We start from the raw sequence: 24,408 nt of genomic DNA, 5'->3' as shown, positions 1-24,408 counted from the left end.
AACCATGGACATGCAGAGGTCCTATCGCCTGCTTGGGAACTCCACAAAATAGGAAGCATGGGAGGATCCTTGCTCCTGACTAGTTGGTTAAATAAAGCACTTCCAAGCTTGAACCATCCATCACACTAGAGGATGGCTCAGTGGTGCAGCGCCTGCTTTTTGCATCGGAGATTCAGTCCCCAGTACCAGGAATGCAAAGTCAACTTTCAAGTTAGAAACATTGGCATGGGTCTCTTCACCCATATCCAGTTAACTGGGGGCATTGTGCTGATTCTGTGGGTGTCTGTTGCACTTTCCTTCTCTTCCTCCTCATCCCTGTCTTTACCAATAGGCACATGGTCGTCCTCTGATTTCCACTTAAAAACCACAGTTCAAACGTGCAGGCGAATGTGCACATACGCATGCATGAACACACAATCGATAAGTGAATGAAATGACAAAAAGAAAACATCAGTCAAGTGGGCTGGAGAGATAGGTTGTTGCGTAAGTGTGAGAGGATCTGAAATCAAATCCCCAGATATGGCATAAAGCTGGGTGTAGAATGTGGCTCAGTGGTAGAGCCACTGCCTAGAATCTTCCAGTGAGGGGCTGTGGGCGTGGCTCAGTGGTAGAGCCCCTGCCTAGAATCCTCCAGTGAGGGGCTGGGGGCGTGGCCCAATGGTAGAGCCCCTGCCTAGAATCCCCCAGGGAGGGGATGGGGGTGTGGCTTAGTGGTAGAGCCCCTGCCAAGAATCCCCCAGTGAGGGGCTAGGAATGTGGCTCAGTGGTAGATTACAGCATATTTCTGTGATCCCACTGTGCCTAAAACAAGATGGGAGATGGAGATAGGAATCCGTAGAAGCTCCAAGGCCAGCTAATGAGAAGAGTGAGAGACTCTACTTCAAGCAAGGTTGAGAATGAGGAGCAAACTTGAGTTTGTCTGGCCATGCACACCCACCCACGCATGCATACATGTATGTGTGTGTGTGTGCGCGCGCACGCGCGCGCACACACACACACACACACACACACACACACAGCTTTGAAGGATGCCGGCAGAAGTGCTGGGAATGCAGTTCCTCACACACTGGCTGGCATGTGTGAGGCCCTGGCTTCCATTTCCAGCTCCACACAACAGAGGATTGCTGGTATACTGGGGCGACAATGGGCAGCCACAGTTGTTCATTATACTTCGCATGAGCCAGCAAAGTGGAGTCTGAGGATCCCATCAAGACGCCATCAACGTTTAATGAGCCTAAAGTTCCAAATACTTTGATTTGATCATCACGTGTACAAACATCCAATTATCACCTCACACTCCATGAATACACACAATTATCGTGTTGAATACGGAAGTAAATAAATAAGATACAATGGGAAAAATGGTTGAGGTCCTTCCAGCGGGGCTCTCCTACTCTCAGGACCACTTGCTCTTTCCTCTTCCCTTTCAGGACCTGGCCCATAACACTTTAAACAGCCCACAAGCCTTCTTACCCTCTTTGATATCCTACAGACCTAGATACTGATCGTTCCTCCCCGACACACAGGGGACTTCAGTCATGCAGCTATTCTTAATAATTTATTTTAAAAAAACAAACAAACAAACAAACAAAAAAAAAAACGGGTGGTGGCGGCGCACGCCTGTAATCTCAGCACTCTGGGAGGCAGAGGCAGGCAGATTTCTGAGTTCGAGGCCAGCCTGGTCTACAGAGTGAGTTCCAGGACAGCCAGGGCTACACAGAGAAACCCTGTCTCAAAAAAAAAAAAAAAAAAAAAAAACAGAAAAGAAAAAATAAGAGCTATGGACCAGAAGAATCCAGACACAACCTGAGAAATAAAGCACTCATATGAGAACCATCAAATGTAAAGCATTTATATAACCTCCTCCCAAGGAGAGAAAGAAGGTTGCTTATACAATTATTCTGAAAAGGCCGTTTTGTTTTTTTTTAAAAAATGATATGCAGACATTGGGAACGAAACCCCCAAAGCTGAGCCACATATTCAGTTCTCTGTGGATGGAGGAACAGAGTGTAAGGCAATCAGAGAAGACAAAACCAACATGGAATATTTACAAGTATCGGAAGGGATGCTATCTTCCTAGGCTTTAAAGCACTCAGGAAATGAAAAAAAAAAAAAAGGAAAGATTGACAGTTTCAGATTCAGAGGAATTTAAAATACCTGTCCAGCAGTAGAAAGCAAGCCATGGAATTAGAAAAAGCAGGAAAACCATGTTTTGAATGAAATTTGAGTAGCAAGGGGTTAATTTTACAACCTCCTAAGATTTCGTTCGTATTTACTAGGAGAACGATTTTCTCGAGTGTGGCTAGAATTAAAGCAACTGGGATTCTGTTTAAAACTGCAGTGAAATCCATCCACTTGAGTCTGATCCCAAACCACAATCCCCATGAAAGCTTTTTGGGGGGACTTAACACTTCCTTAGAAGAGAGAAAATGTTCTAGTCCCAGGCTGCTCTCTCTGCTAGACCCCAGGGCTCATTTTCAGAGAAGTCTAATCCAGGGATAAGGCCCTTGCTATTCACTGACAGGGAAGACTATTTGCAGATAACACAGGTTAATTTGGTCACTTCACGTGACACTCTAAACTTGCAAAGTGTGTCTTTGTCTTGCATGGCCTGTGGGCAATTCCCCAAATCACCCCAAATGCCATTTTTCAGATTTATCCTACTCAGAGTTTCCAAAAATAAATAGGTTAGAGAACAGAATAGCACTGTCCAACCAAATTTTTAACCTTTGTCATTGTATCTAATTTTCTTGCATATCCTATAATGTACATTGTGTATGTGTGTACATCAGAGAACAGGTTGCAGGAGTTCATTCTCTCCTTCTACTATGTGGGTTTCAGGACTTGAACTCAGGACACTCAGCTTGGCTGCAAGTGCCTTCACTCCCTAAGCCATCTTGTCAGCCCACATTTTATGCTTGTATTGTGTATATATCGCATTTTGATTATGGTTTCACTGAAATTTTACAGACATACTTTGCTTTACTTGAACTTTTATTAAACCAGAGCATAAACTATCTCACATCCCTTCAGTAATCCCTGTTTGTCCGAACAACAATGACTAAGGCGCTATTTCTTGTTTTTGTTTGTTTGGCATTAACCTTATTTTAAAAAATTCTGTGTGTGCACATGTATGTAAGAGTGTGCATGTACATATATGTTAAATGTTTTCTCTCCACTTTAGTTTTTAAAACAAGATCTCTTACTGGATCCAAAATTCAGCAAATGTCTCAACTGGCTAGCCAGCAAAATCCAGAGGTCTGCCTGCTCCCAGTCCTCAGCAGTACAATCACAGATGTGCCAATGCTCACATTTCTGACTTTGGTGTGTGCTGGGCTCTAAACTCAGGTCTTCCGTGCTTACCAACTGAGGCGTCTCTGCAGTGCTGGTTTAATTTAGTTTGTTTGCTGTGCTGGCTAGTCTTATGCCAAGGTGACACATGCCGGAGTTATTTTGAAAAAAGAAACCTTAATGAGAAAAGGGTCCCCACCAGACTGGCCTGTAGCCGAGTCTGTGGTACTTGATTGATGTTCTTGATTGATGACTGGTGTGAGAGGGCCCAGCTCATGGTGGGTGGAGGCACCTCTACTCTGGCTTGAGCAAGCCAGGAAGAAGCAGCCCTCCGTGGTTTCTTCTGTAATATTGGACTGTGATGTCTTTGTAAGGGGGTAAATCTGTATGGACTAACAGGCAAGCCTGCCTCAGTTCCTGCCTCAGCTTCCCTCTATGATAGATGATGACCTGGGCTTGTGAGCTGAATAAACCCTTTCCTCACTCACGTTGCTTTGAGTTAGAATGCTTTTTCAGAGGACACCCAGCAACATGTCTGCGTGTGCATGCCTGTGTGCCTGCATGCCTGCATGTATGACTGCGTGCATGTATGTGTCCTGCCCCACCTCCTTTTCTATTTCTAACTTTAACTAGAAGAATTTTATTATGGCTGCCTAGCAGAACGTGGACTTTTTGTTGGCTTGATCCTATGCAGGGAATCACAGCTGCCGTGAATTCAAGTTCATGTGTGTAACAGCCAACTCCAGTCCACGTGGCAGCATCTCACAGCTTGTCTCCATCACTGGGCTCCTACACACCTTACACACCCTCTTCTGCCATGTTTCCTAAGCCTCGGATGAGGCGTGGTAGAAGTGTGCGGGTCTGTTTTCTTCCCCCTCTCTAATTTTGCCAACTCCTTTTATCTCTATTTATTCAAACAATGCCCTCAATGCTATTCCCCAGCCTTCCACAGACTTGCCTATTTTTGCTCAATTTTAAACTTATAGGATTTATGTCGATTATGGTTATTTTCATAACAGAAATGTTCTCATTTTGTAAACAAAGCATCCTGTGATCCCTGCAAGTCGATTACGGCAGCAAAGCCAAGAATCTCTGCTTTCTTCAAATGCCATTTGGTGTTATTATTATTAAGGTTTAGATTTGCTTTGTCATTGCTGTTGTTGATTTGTCTGTTTAATCACTGACAATAGACTCTGTGCTCCCATGCCCGAGGCTCCTATTTCTCTAGTTTCTGGGTGTGACTGGACTGGGAAGATGACTCAGTCAGCAAATTGCTTTTCTGGCAAGCTTGAGACCAACCACATAAGAAATCCAGGTGTGGTGCTCACACCTATAATCCCAGTCCTGAGAAAGCGGAGACAGGAGGATTCCCTAGGCCTCGCTTGCTGCTCAGCTTAGCCTAATAGGTCAGCCATAGTCCCAGGAAGAGATGCTGACTCAAATAAGCAAATGGAAAATTCCCGAGGAACGAGATTTGAGACTGGACTGCATCCTCCACAAACAGACATGCGCATGTACACATATGTGCATGGACATGGATCACAAACAAAAACTGTGCAAGGAAATATTCTATAAAGATGGAGTTTAACCGCAGGCATTCCATATAACCGCCATCCTGAGACCCTTGCTGTTATCTATAGACCTCTTCTTTAAGCTGAGTTGAGTTGAGCCAAGTAGATTCATTAAAGTTTTGCACGTGGTACCGTGAGAGCCTAAAGAGGTCACAGAGCTGGGAAGTCTCCCCCTTGGGCATATTCTGATATAGGCCACCTCTATAAACTGGACATCAGAGGGTAAAGGAGAGGCACAGGCTCCAGCTATCCAGATGTGAAGGCAGTTGTCCCGGATACCTTTGTCACCTTGACCCAGCCTAGAGCTGAATGAGGGGAAAGACTCAATTCAAAGATTACCCAGATCAGACTGACCTGTGGAGGTATGTTTCTGGGGGTACTGTCTTGGTTATTAATTGATATAGGTAGGAAGGCCCAGCCCACTGAGGGGCAGCACCATTCCAAGGCAGATGGTCCTGGGCTGTATAAAGCTAACTAAGTGCGAGCCTGCCAGTTACCCAACATGCAGTGTTCCTCTGTAGTTTCTGTGTTTAGCATTTCTGTTTTGATCTCTTCCCTTGGGACTCTGTCCTGACTTCCCTGGGTGATGAATTGTGACCTGGAAGTGTACAATGGAATAAACTCTTTCCTCCCCAGTTCCTTTTCATCAGAATGGTTCATTACAGCAACAGAAAAGAAACTAGAGCAACAGAAATAGGGAGAGGACTACAATCCTTCCATTCCTACCCACATCTATCCATAAGAAAACCTGACCTGTCCTCTCCTGTCCTGTCCTGTTCAGGTCCTGTGTATTAGTATATGGCTTTTCCTTCGGGCACCATATATATGAGCATCCTGACTTCATTTGGGAATATAGATAGTATGTGGCCTGGTAGCCATGACAACAGCTTGAGCAAAATACCACAATGATAGATGATAGGGAGCTAGGTCTGTGGCAATAGTAATGGAATTAACTCCCCTCCATAACAGAAGGTAGTGGAGGCTCTTAGGTCCATCACCTGGGATCCTACCCATTACTCTTTCTGCCTCACCACCAGCTGCAAGGGATCTTGGGAAAAGCTAGACCGTCTAGGATGTGGAAGATTGACTAACTGAAGGCAGGACTCTGTGATGCATGGTCCATGAGGTGGCCATCTACTGTGGAGTAGATTTTCTATGGTACTGAGGCTCTGGGGTCAATCATGCTTGATTATTAAGTAGCCTGTCACCTGTGCTCTGTAAGGAAGTCCAATCAACTCATCAGTTGACTGAATTGGACTTCTAGGGAACCATTACTTTGGTCTGGAATCAGTCCTATCTGGGCTTGTTTGTTCATACCTCCCCTGGAAAGTTAATGCAATGGTGAGTCCCTGGGATTCTGACCAAGTTGTATTCTTCTGCTCTAACAATCTGGCTAGTCTTAACTACCGACTTGGCAATCGTGAGTCACCTTAGGGGGGAAAAATCTCAATCGAGGGACTGCTTAGATGAGCTTGGTCTGTGGGCATGTCTGTGGCGGCTTGTCTTGACTGTTAACTGAAGTGGGAAGACCCATCCGGAATGTGGGTGATAGTATTTTATGGGCTGGGCCCCGGATGTCTAAAAGTCACTGAGAAGCCCCAGCAAGCAAACAAGGTAGAAGGTACTGTTTCTTCGTTGTCAGCTATAGCTGTGACATGACTGGCTACGTGAATCCCCCACCTTAACTTCTCTGAAATGATGCACGGTGCCTTGAAATTATACGCCACACAAATCCTTCCTCCTCAAAGTTGCTTTTCGTGAGGGTATGTATCACAGCCAAGGAATTAAAACTAAATCAAACGTCTGTCCACCCATCTCACGTGGGAGATTAGGTCTCAGTTTTTCTAACTGGCCACCAATTACCATTTATCCATTCTCTTTCCATCTTCTGAAGTGCTGTTAGTGTTGGGTGATGTCACCAACTATCTTTAGTTTTCCCTTTCCATGCTCTGTGCCCCTTCTCATTATATTAGCCCCTTCAGACGTAAATGTGGGCTTGCTCCACTATGCTGTACCACTAGAAGATCCTGAGACTTTCTACTGCAGAGAACCACACCCAAAGTTGCTTTCTATTCCCCTGGTCTGGCCCATGTTTATGCCCCCCACCCCACTCCTCTTCAGATGCTTCGTCCTGAGTCTCCTTCAAGCTTTGGGATACCATCCCAAGCAAGAGATGCTCAGACATTCCCTTCACACATTGTGTGCACAGTTGCCATGGCTGCTGCGGACCGCTGTTCCCCACAAACGATGAGACTTGTTGCTCCCTTGAATTCTCAGAAGCTGAGATTCTCTGCAAGAGATCGGCGCTAATGTTTCATCGTGGAGGACAGAGGTTCACAAGGCCCTGCCTATCCCTCACTATCTATTGGCAGTAGATGGTTGCTGGGGCAGGGAGGCCTGTTCTTTGGTAGTGTGGCCACTGGGAGTTGTCTGTGCTCCTTGTAAGTAATCCTGAGTAAACTCGCTGTGCAGGAAGAATTGGGTGGAGTCATTCTGATGGCCTGATACTGGTTGCCTGAATGGCTAATCTCAATTACCATCTTGATGAGATTCCAAATGACTGTTTAAAAACTAAAACAAAATGCAGTCCTCAGGACATGTTCTGTGAAGGAGTTTCTAGATAGAGGTAACTGGGGTGGAAAGATACACTCTGAATGTGGGTAGGACCATCCATAAACTGGGATTCCATACTGAATAAAAAGGAGAAAATGAACTGAGAATCAATATCCGCCCCCTCTGCTTCCTGACTGCAGATACAATGTGACCAGCTACCTCACACCCCATGCCTTCCCTACCATGATGAACTATACCTTTAAACTGTGAGACAAAACAAATCCCTTCTCCCTTGAGTGTCTTCTTCTTAGATATTTTGTCACAGCAACAAAAGTCTCCCTATCTTGGGAAAACAGATTTCCCTAGGAAAATTTGTATGACAGGGTCTCATACCACCTAGGTCACCGTGTACTAAAAGAACCTCCTTGCCTGTCTGTTTCCCTCCCAAGACAAGACAGGAGTAGACTAGGCTATATTCCTTGCATTATTACAACTCCATGGTGCGGCCAGTCTCAGGGTGCATAATAGATGCCCACTGATTTCTGTTCAGCTGAGCCATTTCTAATACACTGCATGTCGGAGGCCTTTCCAATCTCATAAGAGAGCAAAAAACGGGGCCATGTTTATTTGCCAACATGGAAATAAGAAAGGCTAATCAGAAAGCACCAGGAAGTGAAAACCGCCAGATGTTTTTTCTTTTTTTTCTTTCTTTTTTTTCTTTTCTTTTCTTTTTTTTCTTTCTTTCTTTCTTTCTGCTTTTTTTTTTTTTTTTTTTTTTTGAGAACACAAGTCCAGGAAGACAAAATAGCAGGCAACGGGGGTGATGTATATTTTTCCTAGTGATTCAAAATGAATGTGCACTTATTAGAGGCAGAGAGAGAGATTTAACGGGTTTCTCGGCTAATGCTGTAATTTTAAATCCATTTAAGATAATTTTCTTTATCTTGAATTTATTTTTCTCAGTAACCAGGATACTTAACTGATTTGCACAAAACCCATTTGAAAAAAAAAAAAGAAATAATCTACTGCAAGCGAGGGCACATTCTAAATGGAAATAAAAAGGAGACACTGAGAATCTAAAGAAAATGGAGATTTGAGAAGCCAGCGTGAGCCTCTACATAGTAAATAGGGACCCTGGAAGCTACAGATCGGGTGGGGGAGGGGCACCAAGCTCCACCTTGGTGAAGGAGCTGTTGGCATTTGATGGCTGTTAAGGGTGGATGGGTCATTTTGCTTTGGGTACAGGGACTGGTAGGTGCAGCAGTGAATGTCCCCACACCCACATGCTTATGAGAAGAAGACATGACATTAGGGACATATAGAGGAAGATACATGGGGAATTTGAGGCTGGAAATGGGGGTGGGGTAGATACTGCCATATTTCATTGTATATATATATATGAAATTCTTAATAGTAATAGTGATAGTAATAATAATGATGGCTAAACAACAACAACAAAGGAATTGCCAAAATTCTTTGAAAGAGAATGCTACAATATGTATCTAGAGTCTCCAATGTTTTTCCTATAGGATCAAAGCTTTGAGGTAAGCATGTAATCAATGCATAGATGAGACCAAGAAAAGATTGATCAGTACTACACACAACAGTAAAACATCAAAAGCAGCCTATAGACATATTGAGTCATTGTTAATGATTGTGGGGCTGGAGAGATGGCTGAGGGGGTAAAAAGTGCTTGCTGTAAAAGCATGAAGAACTGAATTCAATCCCCGGCACCCATGAAAGCGCCAGGCATGGCAGCATGCCCTTGGAATCCCAGCTGTGGGAAGGACGAGAGGCAGGAGGATTCCCTAGGGCTCACAGAGCAGCCAGCAAGCCTAACTGAATTAGTGAGCTTCATGTTTAGTAGGAGACCCTGTCTCAAAAGCTAAGGTGGAGAGAGAATAGGATAGTTCACATGGAGGCTGGAGAGATGGCTCAGTGGTTAAGGGCACTGACTGCTCTCCCAGAGGTCCTGAGTTCAAATCCCAGCAACCACATGGTGACTCACAAGCATTTGGTAGTAGGATCTGATGCCCTTTTCTGGTGTGTCTGAAGACAGCTACAGCATACTTGCATACATAAAATAAATCTTAGGAAAAAAGATAGCTGACCTCTGTCTCTGTCCTCCACACTTGCCTGTATACCCACTACACACATGTGTACACACAGGAACACAAACATTTACACACTTGTGATACAATATCAAATCAAAAAGACAAAACTGATCCATCAATTACTTATAACCTATAGTAATAGATTCAATGATAATATTTTGATCTTGTCATATATTAGTACATGATAGCATGTGATATTATCAATATGCTAGCCATAGAAGCTAATGTCTGTAATTCCAACATCAGAGAGCTGAGGCAGGGGGATTGATAATGAGTATGAGGCCAATTTGAGCTATATAGAAAGTTTGAGCTAGCCTGAGTTACACAACATTATTTCCACAGTCATTAAATAGATAAAATAAAGTTTAACAGATTGATGATAAACAGGCAGATGACAGATACAGATAGATGGTAGGTGGGTAGGTAGATAGATAAAAGATAATTAATAGACATTAAATCATCAATAATTGCCATAATTAAGTTAGGATGCTACGGTGATCTTTTAAACTTAAAAACCTTTTATATTAAGATTCTTTCTATACCTTTTTGATTTTGGAAGTCTTACCTTTTATTTTCTGAGATGGTATCATGTAACCCAGGCTGTCTCAAACTAACTGCTTAGCCCATGCTGACCCCCTACCTCAGTCCTGAGCTCCTGATACTCCTGCCTCCACTTCTCCAGTACTGGAATTAGTGTGTGCCACCAGGCCTGTGGTGTAAGGGATGGAATCCAGGACTTCATTCCAGAACCTATACTAGGCAAGCACACTACCAATTTAAGCCACATCACCGGTCCTTAACTTTATTTTTTAACTTAGATACTATTTCGTAAGCAACGAAGTCCTTGACTGGCTGCTCACAGAAGAGACAGCAGGACATAAAAGATCCCTCCATGGTTACAAATAGACAAGAAAGTATCACACATTGAATCAAAGCCATCCCGGGGCATAGCTGTAGCTTACTTGGTAGGACGATAATCTGGTATAGACCGGTCCAAGGAGATCTTTTCACTGAGGTAGGAATTGTAGCCATATTTCTCATGAGGTCCTTTGGCTTTTTCTTCTTCAGAAGGGGAAAGGGTGGCAGGAAGGCCCCCTTTGCCCCTCCCACCGTACCCTTCGATGAGTCCGAGGGATTTAGATAAACCTAAAAGAAAGCAGGAGAGGGAGTTACTCCAAAACATCTTCCCTAGATAGGTCATAGAGCTTCTTAGCACAGCAAAAAAAAAAAAAAAAAAAATATGACTGCAGTTTACATAGCCTGTATATCCAGAAGGCAAGGTCTAATGTAGCTCAGGCTGGCTTTGAACTCACTATGCAGCTGAGAATGACCTTGAACTCTGCATCTTTCTGCCTCTACTTCCCATGTGCTGGCATTACAGGGCTGCCCCTCAAGCATTCAGTTCATGCAATAATGGGGATATTCCTATGGAGAGAAAGGCAGGTCCAAGCCATGCTGAGCTCTGAGGTTTACATCTGTTTATCTACTGGGAAACAGAGACCACCCCCCCCCCCCCACACCTCCACAAGACTTAGAGGAATGAAAACCAAGAAGTCAAGAAATAAGATGAATGTAGAGGCATTATCTCTCCCTTTCTCCCCTTTCTCTTTAAGACAACTACAGTCAGGTTAAGTCTGCAGGAAGGGGAAGGGTCCAGGGACCTCTCAGACTCAGAATAAATATTGGGGAACTGCCAGACTGTGGGTGGGGACTTGGGGAATATGGCTGTGTTTGAACTAGAAAAAAAAACTGATTAATTTTACCAGGAGCTGAAAGCAAGAACCACGATTTGACAGGACGCTTCACCTAATAGTTTTATTTCAATTCCATCTCGATGGCAAAGAGAAACAGAGTGTTTTGAAGATAAATCTCAGAGAAGAGGAAAAGACTGTAAGGGAGAGACAGCCGTGACGCAGAGAAAGAGTCCTCCATGGCAACCCTCTCTAAGCAGCTGCTGCTCCCAGCATGTTGATGGCTCCCTGGCCATTGTCACATCATCCCACAAAGACCTTGAGGAGTACGTGTACGGAGTAGGGCTGTGAGAGATTGAACTCCTTAGCTAGGAAAGTGTGTGCTTCTGGCTGTCAATGATTTCAAATATGTAAGATACATGTGTGTGCAATGCTCAGGTATGCATGCATACACTCTGCGATCCTGGGAATTGAACTAGGGCCTCTGTATAGTACATTATTTTGATCACTGAATCGCATTATCCAATTCCTTTCTGGAGAATTCTAGGCAGGCGCTCAACTGCTAGTCGAGGCCCGTAGTCCTTCACCAGGTGAATCTAGGCAAGTGCTCACCCACTGAGTCACACTGCCAGTCCTTCATTTGCACTGCGGACAGCATGGGTATAGATCACTGGTATTTCTCAGTTTTAAGAGTAGGTAGCTACTGATCCTGAGTGCACGTAAACTTTGCAGGGAGACATTCCCCAGGCAAGTCCAAGCCAACAATTCTTTGGGTCATGAGAGATTCTGTGTCACAAAACAGCAAGGTACACAGTCTATTCTAAGTATTGCTACAAATGGGAATAGATTTGGTTAACATCAAAATCAAAAGCAGCATGGATCAATCTAGGGCAGTACTGTGCAACCTGCAGGTCGTCCTCTGTGTTGGTAGCTCCCATCCAGCAGAGACCTCATCAAGGAAGATGTTCACTTCCTGCCCACATCTGTTTCTCCAGTCTCCCAGTCCACTTTGATGTGGAAAAAAAGATACCACAATAACATGAACGTTGCCAAGCTCAAACGGCCTCCCCAGTCAAACACAAGTTTTTCAAATCATCTGGTGCCAGGCAAGGCTGTGTGCATGTAATCCCATCACTCAGGAAGCTGAGGCAGGAGAGTGTGACTTCACAGCCAGCTCAGGAAAAATAAATAAATTAAATTAATTAAAATTGCTAGTGATAGAGCATGGCTAGAGGAATGAAAAATGGAAAAAAGAATTTAGCAATTCTTCAACATGCCAAACACAGTGACCATAGGACCAAGGAGCTCAACTCCTGGACATGCATCAAAGCACAATAATGAAAGATATTCACGCAAAACTCAAGCCAAGTGCTCATAGCTGGTTCATGCATATCATCCAAATGTAGCCAGAATGTAATGTTGCAAACAGTGGTGTACTTGGCAATAAAAAGAATAAAGTGGCCATGAATGGTGATATAGATACCATATAGATAGAGAGAGAGAGAGAGAGAGAGAGAGAGAGAGAGAGAGAGAGAGAGAGAGAGAAAGAGAGAGAGATGATGATACCTGTCTAGGTCTCTCTCTCTCTCTCACACACACACACACACACACACTGGATAGGTACATGATAGATGGGAGATGAACAGATGCTAAATAAATAGGCAGGTAGATTTCAGATAGGTAATTGATGACATACAATAGATAATAGATTGATAGGTAAATAGGTAGGTAGATAGATAATAGCATCTAGATGCTGGACACATAGATATATGGTGGATAGACAGATGACAGATGATACATAGACTGACAGACAGTCAGGTGATAGATTATGCATTATATACATGTTTATCATATATATGTATATACATACACACATATGAAGTAAGACCCTTTGGGTGAAACAGGGCCACATGGTCTCATGAGAGCTGGGATCGCAGGATACTTTAAGTAGGTGAATACTGTGGGATCTATAAAATACCCTCACTAAGCCATAACATAACCTCTTGTCATGAGCCGTTCTGTTTCTAGAGAGACAAACAAGAGGGTACACATAAAAGCCTTGCCGTGAGACAACGGCAGAAACACTACATAAACTTAAGTTGCATAAAATGCAAGCCAAGCTTGTAAGAAAGGCAAACACCAGAGACAAGTCAAAGGGAGAATATGTAGACATTCTGCTGAGATTGGGGGAGGGGGGTGAGTCCATCATTAACTTAACATTAAAGGCTGATGTATAGAACAGGAGATGTAGGTTCCCCAGAGAAATAAGATGGAAAGAGATATCTCTGTAAAAATTAGGATTCCCTTAGAAAGTATACCTAGAAAGGAAGTGTTTATCATCATCATCATCATCATCATCATCATCATCATCATTATTTTAAAAAAGGGCTGGGTGGATGGTATGGATGGTATTTATCTCATTTGTAGGACATTTGTCTTTCAGTGAGGGGCTGGGGGTGTGGCTCAGTGGTAGAGGACCTGCCTAGAATCTCCCAGGGAGGGGCTGGAGGTGTGGCTCACTGGTAGAGCCCTGCCTAGAATCCCCCAGTGAGGATTCTACTAACAGTGTAGTAAAATTGGTGCACTCCAGGCCCCAGTAGGAGACCCTGTCTCAAAAAGCAGATAGTACCTGAGGAATGATAGCCAGGATTGACCTCTGGCCTTCACATGCAAATATACATACGTGTACATGAACACACACACACACACACACACGCAAAATAACAAAGATAAAGAATGTATGCCCACTCTATCAACATATGGACATGTGGGAACTTGGTTCCTAATGCAATGTGGTCGTTTTTTTTATCTCCTTGTCTTTTTTTCTGTTCATGTGATCTGATTTCTTCACAGTACCCAAGACTCCCACTTAGCAGCCTCAAAAAAGAAAAAAGAAAAAAAAGCCACGCCTCCTGGTACAATGTGACAACTATGAATTATATATTTCGTGGTCTATGTGTTTCCATTTCCCACCCAATTTCAGCTGCCAGAGAGGCACAACAGGCAGCACCAATTTCCTCTGGATTTGATTGTGCTTCCTTAGCAGGCTCGTCAGAACATGGGCAGAGGCAAACAAGAGTTCAAATCCATGGATGAAGACTAAGTCAGTCTCTGCCAGAGAACATCGCCACTGGAAGCTTTTGAGATGACTCCAGGGCGTTAGTTATTTTTCTCACAGCTGTGACAAAATACCTGATTCAAGAGACTCAAGGAAGCAAAGGTTTATTCTGACTTATACGCATGCCTGGACACTCGGTGAAGGTACGGTGGTGGCCGGACTGCCAGAGAGCTGGTCACATAGCATGCGCAGGAAACCGTGATAGGTGCGGATGCTCAGCTCCTCCCTCCGCGTTATTCTGTCTGGACTCCAGCCAGTGGGAAGGCGCTGCTCACATTTAGGGTGGGTCTTCCCACCTCAATGAACCCAGTCTACAAACCTCATCACAGACACGTCCAGAGGCTTGTCACCTAAGATGACCATCAGGATTAACCAACATGTGTGTGCACATGCAAGCACACACATCAACACACACACACACACACACACACACAGAGAGAGAGAGAGAGAGAGAGAGAGAGAGAGAGTTCTTTTCCAAAAGGGCCCCTTGCTCTTTGGCAAAAAAGCATTAATAATATAAAAACTTGAGTTTGCTCCCTAGAACCCTCATTTAAAAGGCCAGACATGATGGATCACACTTATAACCCCAGCATTGAGGAGATGCATTCCTGGGGCTTACTAGCCAGTAGCCTAGCTTTTTTGCCAGTTCCAAGCTAATGAATCCTTGTTTCCATAAAAATATCTGATTTTGACACATACATGATTGCACAAGTGTCTATACAGTAGTGTGCATGCATGTGCATGTATATGCACATGCAAGTATATGCACATGCATATATATGCACACACACACACACACACACAAGCCCTGAGAAAGTCACATAAAAGAAGAGTGAATATAATAATGAATTTATATCCATAAAGAAGAGAATGGACACTAATGAATGTCACAGGGAAATCAAGCTTGAAAGGGGCAAGCTGAGTGTGAGAGAAAGGGCATTAGAGGCCAGAAAGACGGCCCTGCCCTGTGGGCAAAGGAAGCGTCCCCAGGGTGATGAAGAATAGAGGTGGGAATCATGACTGCCTCTCAGTGAGGAAGCAACCATCTTGTATTAACAAGAGCTTTTTATTCCCACAATAACCAACCAGAATATATAGTACTGAAGGGAATCTATTTATAACAGCAATAATATTGCTTTAGCTCCAGCAACAACCAATAAGACTAATAAGGGATTTTACTAAAAAGAATAAAATACAGCCTACATAAACTGGCAATGAAGGTGTGTTTTCTAATTAGAAGATGGAACAGTAGGAAACTAAAATACTACACTAGACAATCGAGTCTCTCTAGGTAGGATGACAGGATTTGAACACAGAGCCCTGCACATGTTAGCTGCGCAGCCACACTTGCATTGGGCTAAAGTCCAGCCTCGATTTCTTCTTTTATTTTTTAAAATTACATTTATTTATTCATGTGTGTGTGTGTGTGTGTGTGTGTGTGTGTGAGAGAGAGAGAGAGAGAGAGAGAGAGAGAGAGAAAGAAAGAGAGAGAGAATTATTTGTGTGTGTATTGTGTGTGTGTGTGTGACAGAGAGAATTATTTGTGTGTGTGTGTGTGTGTGTGTGTGTGTATGTGTGTGTGTGTGTGTGTGTAGGTGTAGAGGCTATAAGACAACTTGTGACATGGTTCTGTCATTAGTGGGCCCATATGGGTCCTGGGGATTAAACTCAATTGTTCAGGTGGCAAGTGCCTGTACTGTGGGAGCTCTCTCTCTCTCCAGCATCCCTTTAATTTTTAAGGATGGGTACCTGTGTGGGTATGTGCATAAAAGGGCAGGTGCCTCGAAAGACAAGTGGAGGGCGTCAGATACATGGAACTGGAGTTACAGATTCCACAAGCTGGTTGTGAGCTACCCAACTTGAATACTAGAACCCAAAGTCAGGACCTATAAAAAGAGCCACTCATGTTCTTACCCATGAGCCGTTTCTCATGCCATTGTTGGTGCTTAAGTCTGGAAGTTAGTGAAGGGTAGTCAGATTAACCTAGAATAATGCAAAGCTAAGAAAAATTATGTTTTTTTCAAAGGGGGGAGAAATGGAACTGGGGATATGAATCTGTGGGCTAGTCTATGGGTTTGTTGCACAAGTAAGGAGGGTTCCAAGTTCAGATCTTTGTATCCATGTAAAATACTAGGTACATGAACCTGTTACAGCAGCAATGTGGTAAGCTGAGACAGGAGGATTGTTGAACTTGACCCTCAGTTGGGGTGTCCGTCTCAGGTGGTTCCAGGAACTCTAGGACGTCGGGCTTGGCTTGAGGGCGTACCTCCAGATTCACCTTTGAAGGTTGTAACTGATCTGAAGACTTTCTCTTGTGACCCTGCTGCTTGTAGGAAAGGAACTGAAGAACTCTCCCTACCACGTGTTCCCACCATCATGATGCTCCACCTTGGCACGAAGGACTAAATGACCATGGACTGGGACCCACCCCCCCTGAAATCAGGTGCCCAACTAAATCTTCCCTATCCTGGCTTGGTTTTGGAGATGGTCAGTGAAAGGAAACTCAGCCATCTTGCTGGAAGGTGAGACCTTCAACTCTTTCTTTTGAAGCCTTTTGGTACATTTCTTTCTTTAGTGCATATGTGTGCCATGTCTGTGGTGCAGAGCGCTTATGGAGGACAGAGGATAACTTACAGAACTCAGTGCTCTCCTTCCACTAAGTGGATCCCAGAGGTGGAGCTAATGCGAGTACTTTTACCTGTTGGGCCATCTCATCGGCCCAAGACACTTCCTATTCTCAGATACTTACCAAACAGGAAGCAGTGAAAAGACTGCTTTTAAGATTTTAAACTTTTGAAATATTAGCAGGGAAGAAAAAAGGCCCCTTGGTGGTCTTGGTGCTGGCTCACATATTTATTCCCAGCATTTGGGAGGGAGGCAGAGGTCGGCCTGGTATACAGAGCAAGTTCCAGGACAGCCAGAAATATACAAAGAAACCCTGCCTCAAAACAAACGGACAAGCAGATAAGTAAGTAAATATATAAAAAGAAAGGAAGGAACTCCCTTCTATTGAAATTAGTAACTTCGTCACATTTAAAGGCAAGGTCCCATGTACTTCAAGCTGGCCTTGAACTCATCACCTTACAAAAGATGAGTAAGCTTCTGCCTCCCATGTCCATTTCTGGAGTTCTGGGATCACAGGTATGTATTACTACAGAAGGTTAATGTGGCACCGGGCATGGAGCATAAGCCTGGTGCTTAGCAGACAAGCACTCCATCCCCTCAGCCACCTCCCCAGCCCCCTCAGACCACTGCCACATAGATAATGAATTGTGTCCATCTGTCCTGCAGGGTCCAGAAATCCTGTGAGGTCCACAGCCTTTATAATTCCTCGGCAAAAAATAAATTCTCCCAGTCCACATTGGTCATAGATTGCAAATGAGCTACAGCAGCTCCAGTGTGGCAGCAAAAACCAAACAGCCCAGGGTTGTAAATCATCCCTGCGACACCTTCCCGCCTCCCTCCACACAGGCAAAGACATTGTTTTCTTGGGGACTGCAGTTTAAACTTATGTGTTTACGATAGCCAACATTATTCTTCCAGAAATAGGAGGAGACTTAGAGCAAACACAAATTTCCCGCCTAGTGCCCTGGCAGCACATAAAGTTACTTGGCTGGAACAGAATGTGTACACACACACACACACACACACACACACATACTCACACAAACACAATGCAAAGCATTTGCACTCACAGATCATACACAAACACATTTATATAGAGACATATAGACACAAACCACAAACATGAATTTACACACGCTCTCCCTCCACAAATATGTATATTAACATACTCATCTATACAAACACACATGTATATACATATACTTCCATACACACTCATATATGGGTGCACACACACACTTACATGTTTATAAGCTTACTCAGTAAGCCGAACATGTCCAGTTCTACTGTTTAGTTGGAGCCCATAGATTAAAGGGGTTTCTTTATGACAGACCCAACTTCTCCATCACTGCTCCTAGACAGATCCCACCTACACTAAGGCATTTGCAAAGCGACAGACGAGAGAAATCACAGCTGTGTGCAGAATGGCACAAATAGCAAAAAAATTCCACATTTATTCCTGGCCAATTGCCATTATTTTATGGAAGGTGAGAAGGCTTTCGTTTGCAGAAGTCGGAATAACAATTTGGGAAAAGGCTGGGGAACTCAGCTGGTGGAGTGTTTTCCTGGCACATCCAAAGCCCTGGGTTTCATTCCCAGGCACTGCATAAACGTGACAAAGTGATGCAAGCCTGTGTTCCTGGCACTCGGGAAGTAGAGGCGGGAGAATCAGGAGTTCAAGGTCATCCTTGGCTACACTGCAAGTGTGAAGGCAGCCTGGGAGACACGAGCCCCTGCCTCAGAAAACACAAAATAAAGACGGAGTGAAGTAACTGTGGAGGACGTGACAGCTATGGGGCTCACTGTCCTAACTAGCGCATAAGGAATGGCTCTGATAATTAAGATGGAGGGACAATGAGAGAGAAAAGTGAGCTGGGAAATATTGCTGCCAGAGAGTTTAGCAACATTCTGGATACCAATAACAGTGGTAATTAATTCAACTGACAAGAGTCTGTTACACAGAAGCAAATGCGACTGAACGCACACGTGTCACATCCTGTTCTAAGCCACTTTCTCCACATGCAGCGTTTACAGTCAAATATTTAAAAAAATTCTTGACTCAAATAGCCATTCATTCATTCACTCATTCATTTAGGTGTTGGGGATTTAATCTGGGCCTGTACCACGCCCAGGCCATAAGTACTCTTTTTTATTGGTTTCTTTTGCTTCATTTTTTGTTTTGTTTTGTTGGTGTTTTAGGGTTTTGGCTTTTGGTTTGTTTTGTTTTGGTTTGGTTACTGTTTTGTTTTTGTTGTGTTTAGACAGGATCTTTCTGTAGCCTATACTGGCCTGGAGCTTACTATGTTGCCTAGACTGGCCTCGAACTCATAGCAATCCTCCTGCCTCAGCTCCAAAGTGATAGTATTGTGAGCATTGTGTCATATCATCTATGTCAAAAGAACCAGATGTCAGCATGCATAGGCCTCTCTTCTTCTTCTTCTTTTTCATTTGATTGTTTGTTTGTTTCTTCTTCTTCTTCTTCTTCTTCTTCTTCTTCTTCTTCTTCTTCTTCTTCTTCTTCTTCTTCTTCTTCTTCTTCTTCCTCTTCCTCCTCCTCCTCTTCCTCCTCCTCCTCTTCTTCTTCTTGTTCTTCTTCTTGTTCTTCTTCTTCGTCCTTCCTCTCTCTCTCCATTCTTTCCTCCCTCCCTCCCTCCCTCCCTCCCTCCCTCCCTCCCTCCCTCCCTCCCTCTCTCCCTCCCTCCCTCCCTGTGTGTATATGTATTTACATGAATACAGTACCTGAGGACACCTTGAATGCCCCTGGGTTAGTTAAAATTGATTATCAATTGTCCAATGAGAGTGCTAGGATCTGAACCTAGGTCCTCTGGCAGAGCAGCCAGCACCACTACTCCACTTGGAGAAACTCAAGGCATCTCTTGCTCAACTTAAAGCCCCCCCCCCCCAACTCCCAAGGTAATCTACAGAATGAGTCTCCCAGCATGCATGTGTGATTCTCACTTGCTTAGAACTCACTAGTGCTGGATATTGCCTATAGAAGACAACCCAAAAGAGTCTACACACTGGAAGCGGCTCGTTAGCAGACTTCCCGTGCTGTGTCTTGCTTGCCTTTCTATTGCATTCTTTGTTTAAACTCTCTCACCCCTTCCTAATGATTACAAGCTACCCAAGACTCTACTCACGCTGAAGTTACTGGGAATTGAATCTAGGGATTTACATGTATACCAGGCAAGCACTTTACCAAGGAGCCATACCGCTGGCCCTTCCCTGGAGGGTTCAAGTCCTCTACCATGAATGCATAGCCACACTTTATATTAATTTGTTGTTTTTTCCAAACAGGGTTTCTTATGTAGCCCTAGCAGTTCTAGAACTCATTCTATAGACCAGGATGACTTCAAGCTCACAGAGATAGGCCTGACTCTTCCTCCCAAGTGCTGGGATTCAAGGCGTGAACCACCACCATGCAGCCATTTGACTTTTTTTGAGACATGCTCTCACTAAGTTGTCAGCCTAGACTTGAATTTGCTCTATATCCAAGGCAGGTCTGGAATTTGGGATCCTCCTGCCTCAGCCTCCCAAGAAGTTGGAATTATAAACCCACAGCAGTAGACCTAGCTTATAATCCTTTTTGAACACCAGCCAAACTAGACTGTCAATATGTGCTCTGCCATTCAGTGGAACCTTTGACAGAATTTTAAGTCTCAATCAAACAGTATGGCTGTTAGCATATTTATGAGCCTTGGATGGTCACAAATATAGAAAACGGACTCTTGCAAAGAAGAATGACCATTTTGTATCTTGCACATAGTCTGGTACACAATAAGTATATATATATATATATATATATATATATATATATATATATATATATATATATATATATCATGAACATGAACAAGTTGCTGAAGGAGCAAAGTAAGTCTGTGAAGAAGTGAATGAGTATTTGAGTGTTCTGTATGTTGGGCTGGTGAAACACATCATGATAGTCTGTCAGTGGTTCTCAACCTGTGGATCATGACCCACCCCCAGCAGGGGTCACCTAGGACCACTGGAAAACATAGATACTTACATTATGTTTCCTAACAGTAGCAAAATTACAGCGATGATGTAGCAATGAAATTATTTTATGGTTGTGGGGCCACCCCAAGTTGAAGAACTGTATTATGGTCGAAGCATTAGCAAGATTGAGGACCATGGCTCTAGACTAACAGGGAAATCTCCTGGCGACATGGTAGAAATCAGCCAGCACTGCTTTATGAACTCAGTCAGATTATTGATTCCCCAGTTCATATAGTAGTGCAGTAATCTCGACACTTGTGGACAACTACATTATGATGGTGATTCTGACATTTCCATCTTGCGTCCTCTGAGCTTGCCAGATGTGATGTCCAAAGGTTATGCTGGCCTTAATATTCTGAATGAAGTCATAAGAATTCAAATACAGGCTGCGGTGATGGCTCAGTTGGTAAAGTGTTTGCTGTGCAAGCATGACGACCTGAGTTTAATTCCCAGAACCATGTTTAAAAAAGAAAAGAAAAGAATTGGATGTGGTTGTGCATGCTTATGATTCCAGAACTAGACAGATGCAGACGGGTGGGTCTTTGAGGCTCATTGGCTAGCTGACCTAGTTGAATAGATGAAACCCTGCAAGGCAAACACACTGGGGAACATCTGAGGTCATCCGCTGGTCTCCATGTGCACACATGCACACACTTTCATATCACACACTTTCATATGCATCTGCGCGCGCGCGCGCGCGCGCGCGCGCGCACACACACACACACACACACAGACATGCATGCACAAATACACATGCAAACAAAAAGAATTCAACTGGGTCTGGAGAGATGGCCCAACAGTTAAGAGTGCTTGTTGTTCTTGCAGAGGACCCAAGTTTGAGTCCCAGCATTCATACCAGGTGGCCTACAAACAACCAGAACTTTAGCATCAGCAAATCCAAAATCTGCTTCTGGCCTCTGCAGGCATATCTATACATATACAAATACATGCATGCACACACACACAAACACAAACATACATTGAACATACACTCAAATGTATGAACATTTGGAAATAAAATAAACCTTTCAAATTAGATCAGTTGTAGCCAGGCAGTGGTAGCATGTGTTTTTAAATCCCAGCACTCAGGAGGCAGAGGCTCCTAAACTCAAGGCCAGCTTGATCTACAGAGTGAGTTTTAGGACAGTTAGCCAAGGCTACACAGAGAAACTCTGTCTAGAAAACTGGAAACATTCCCCAACACACACCACCACCACCACCACCACCAACAACAACAACAACAATAACAACAACAACATAACTATAACAAAACCCCATAACTGTACTAATTACTATTTGGTGAAGGAAAATTAGGCAAATGTGTTTTATGTATAAGGACAAAGCTTTCTGTAGTATAACATACACTCTTGAGAGGAAAGGCAGACCAACTCATCTGGTGGACCAATTCCAGACAGGTGACCATACCTAGTATACTATACTCTCCCAAGGATAAAGCACTCACCCCATGTAATGCAGTATGTTCTGTGCCATAGCTCTACAGGATAACACTCAAAATGCCATTTCTTGTCTTCATTATACAGTGGTCTTCTCCAACATCTATCACATACATAAAAAAACTTAACCTTGCTTTTTTGATGATCAATCTAAGTCCTTCCCATGGCCTAGCTTCCAAAAGTGTCACAGCTCTGAGGGGAAAGGTTTCTCCAATACAAAGGTTGCAACTCTGAAGAGAAAGGTATCCTGGCAGTCAGGAACCAAGGAATACCACAAGGTCACACCGCATGACAAACCTCCCACAAGAGGTTTATTGGGAAAGCCTCTGCCTGGGTGAGAAGCCACAAAGCACTTAGTGGAAGGCAGGCTTATATAGGGTTTCTTGGGGGTGGAGCTCTCCAAGGTAGAAATTTCCAGGGCAGGGATTGGTGGGATTTCAAGTCCTGGGCTTGAGTAAGATCAGGGATTGATGAATCTCCAAAGCCTGTGAGTGAGCTCAGACTTTTTACTCTATAGCTTCTTAGCTTTGTTTTGATCCTAGACTAAACTTTATCATGACAGTGGTGTGTTTTCAAATGCCCTGTGATGGTACCATCAGCTTGGCCTTTGATAACAGGAGGTTATTGACTTAAACCAAAAGATTAGTTGGTATCTCATGGCTATCTCAACCTGGCCCACTTCTTTGCTTCTCTGTGGTTCTGAAAAATACTGATAAAACCAACTTAGTGAAGGAAGAGCTTTAGTTGTGTTTTTCATCACAAACACCATATCCCAATTACTGAGGGAAGTCAGTGCAAGAACTCGAGCAGGAGCAGAGGTAGAAATCATGAAGGAACGCTGCTCATTGGCTTGCTCAGCTTGCACCCAGAACCACCTGCCTGGAGTAGCATTGCCCACAGTGGGATGGGCCCTCCTATACCCAACCACAGATCAAGAAAAGGACACACAGGACACTGTGGAGTCCTTCAATTGAGATCCCTTCTTCCCATAAATGGTTTATGTCAAGTTGATAAAAACTAACAGGTACAAAGCTTAAAGTCCAAAACCAAGGTACTGGTGGATCTGGGGGTTGTTTTCATTTTCTATTGTTTATATAAAGGAGGGTTACTCTACACAGCTCAGGTTGCCCCGAGCTCCTCAATTTGTGGCCCAGGCTGGGCTCAATCTTACGATCCTCATGACTCAGCTTCAGAAGTCTGGGATTACAAGCATGTGCCTCTGTGCCTAGCTCGAACTGGGTTTTAGAGAGAGCTATCATGACTGGCCCTGCCAAGTCAACAGGATCTAGAATCATTTCTGAGCACATCTCAGTTTCTACACTGGGATTATTGAGGTAGGGAGACCCATTCTGAATGTGGGAGGCACCATTCCACAGCTGGGGGCCTGGACTGAATCAAAAGACAACAGTGAGCTGAGTACCAGCATCATTGCTCTCTGCTTCCTGATTGCAGTGCGACATGACCAGCTGCATCACGTTCCTGCCACCACATCCTTCCTGCCTTGATGGACTGCCTGCCCAAACTGTGAGCCACAAACACTTCCTTCTTTATGTGGTTTTCCTCTGACGTCTTGCCACAGCAGTGAGAAGGTAAAGAAGTACAGCTGCCCTCCTGGTTTACACACAGCTATCTTCACTATGTCTCCATATGACACAGTCTTGTGTCTCTTCTGTGTGTGTGTGTGTGTGTGTGTGTGTGTATGTGTGCATATGCATATATGCATGCATGTGCACATGTGTATGCACATTTCATTGATGAAGACTGAATCCGGCCCCTTGGGTATCTTATCAGGCATTTACCACATCGCCTACCTCTCTCCCTCTTTCTATTTTTTTCAGCTCCACCTTCCATACCTTAGAAATTCCCAAGGGCCTAACCTCAAAATACCATCTGTCCTACTGCTACTTCCAGTGAGTCAAAACAGTCTCTTAAGATTCAGAAATTATACAAAACTCACAAGGGGTGTGTGACGCT

The 24,408-nt window shown here is 43.9% G+C and overlaps 1 protein-coding gene across 1 annotated transcript in view; it reads right to left on the bottom strand.

Annotated features, from left to right (window-relative positions):
- The window catches only part of Galnt17 (polypeptide N-acetylgalactosaminyltransferase 17), a 437,313-nt gene that overhangs the window by 268,552 nt on the left and 144,353 nt on the right, over positions 1 to 24,408 (bottom strand). Inside the window, exon 2 of the mRNA XM_052168530.1 lies at positions 10,492 to 10,675. Coding sequence (XP_052024490.1) covers positions 10,492 to 10,675 — 184 coding nt within the window. The remainder of the gene's footprint in view (positions 1 to 10,491; positions 10,676 to 24,408) is intronic.

Source organism: Apodemus sylvaticus, chromosome 22 (genome assembly GCF_947179515.1).
Source record: "Apodemus sylvaticus chromosome 22, mApoSyl1.1, whole genome shotgun sequence".
Lineage (NCBI taxonomy): Eukaryota > Metazoa > Chordata > Mammalia > Rodentia > Muridae > Apodemus > Apodemus sylvaticus.
The sequence above is the reverse complement of the archived record's forward strand: the minus strand, read 5'-3'. Positions and strand labels throughout refer to the sequence as shown.